General features: G+C 59.4%; 1 protein-coding gene across 1 annotated transcript in view; it reads right to left on the bottom strand.

Annotated features, from left to right (window-relative positions):
* The window catches only part of LOC109926451 (ubiquitin carboxyl-terminal hydrolase 11-like), a 17,064-nt gene that overhangs the window by 15,046 nt on the left and 1,461 nt on the right, over window positions 1–557 (bottom strand). Inside the window, 2 exon segments of the mRNA XM_048619935.1 lie at window positions 192–325; window positions 328–362. Coding sequence (XP_048475892.1) covers window positions 192–325; window positions 328–362 — 169 coding nt within the window.

The raw sequence follows: 557 nt of genomic DNA, 5'->3' as shown, positions 1-557 counted from the left end.
ATATACAGAATAACAGATACCCCCCGGGAGGGAGTTACAGACTGGAATCTGATCGAGGGGGTTCGGGGGGGGTTTATATACAGAATAACAGATACCCCGGGGAGGGAGACACAGACAGTGGGAGGTGCAGTCCCTGAGGAAGATGCTGCGTGCCGTGGTTTTTGCGTAGGGGGTAGAGAGCCATCACTAACCTTACGTTCAATTGCTTGTTGCCCCTGTAGCTGGCCATACCAGCTGACCAGCTTGTTCCAAGCCTCCGCGTGCAGTACCACATAATCCTCATTCTCAATGAGATTGGCTTTCAGCTTCTGCGACCCGGGGTCTGGAAGAGGATCGCAGACGACAGTGAGGGGAGGGGAAAGCTGTCAGCTCCGTCCCGTCACCCTCCCGTCCCCCCCGCCCCCCCCCCCCGACTCACAACCTCTGCCCTGCGGGGGACAGATCCACCCCGTTGTCCCAGTTTGAGCAAGCCACCCCACCCAAGGCCGTGTCTGGGTCCGTTACTGATTCTCCCCTCCCAGCCCTCGCACCCTGCCACGTTCCCTCGAGTGGTCGCC

The sequence above is a fragment of the Rhincodon typus genome, chromosome 44 (genome assembly GCF_021869965.1).
Source record: "Rhincodon typus isolate 14 chromosome 44, sRhiTyp1.1, whole genome shotgun sequence".
NCBI classification, from domain to species: Eukaryota; Metazoa; Chordata; class Chondrichthyes; order Orectolobiformes; family Rhincodontidae; genus Rhincodon; species Rhincodon typus.
Note: the sequence above shows the minus strand (reverse complement) of the source record. Positions and strands in the feature narration are given on the sequence as shown.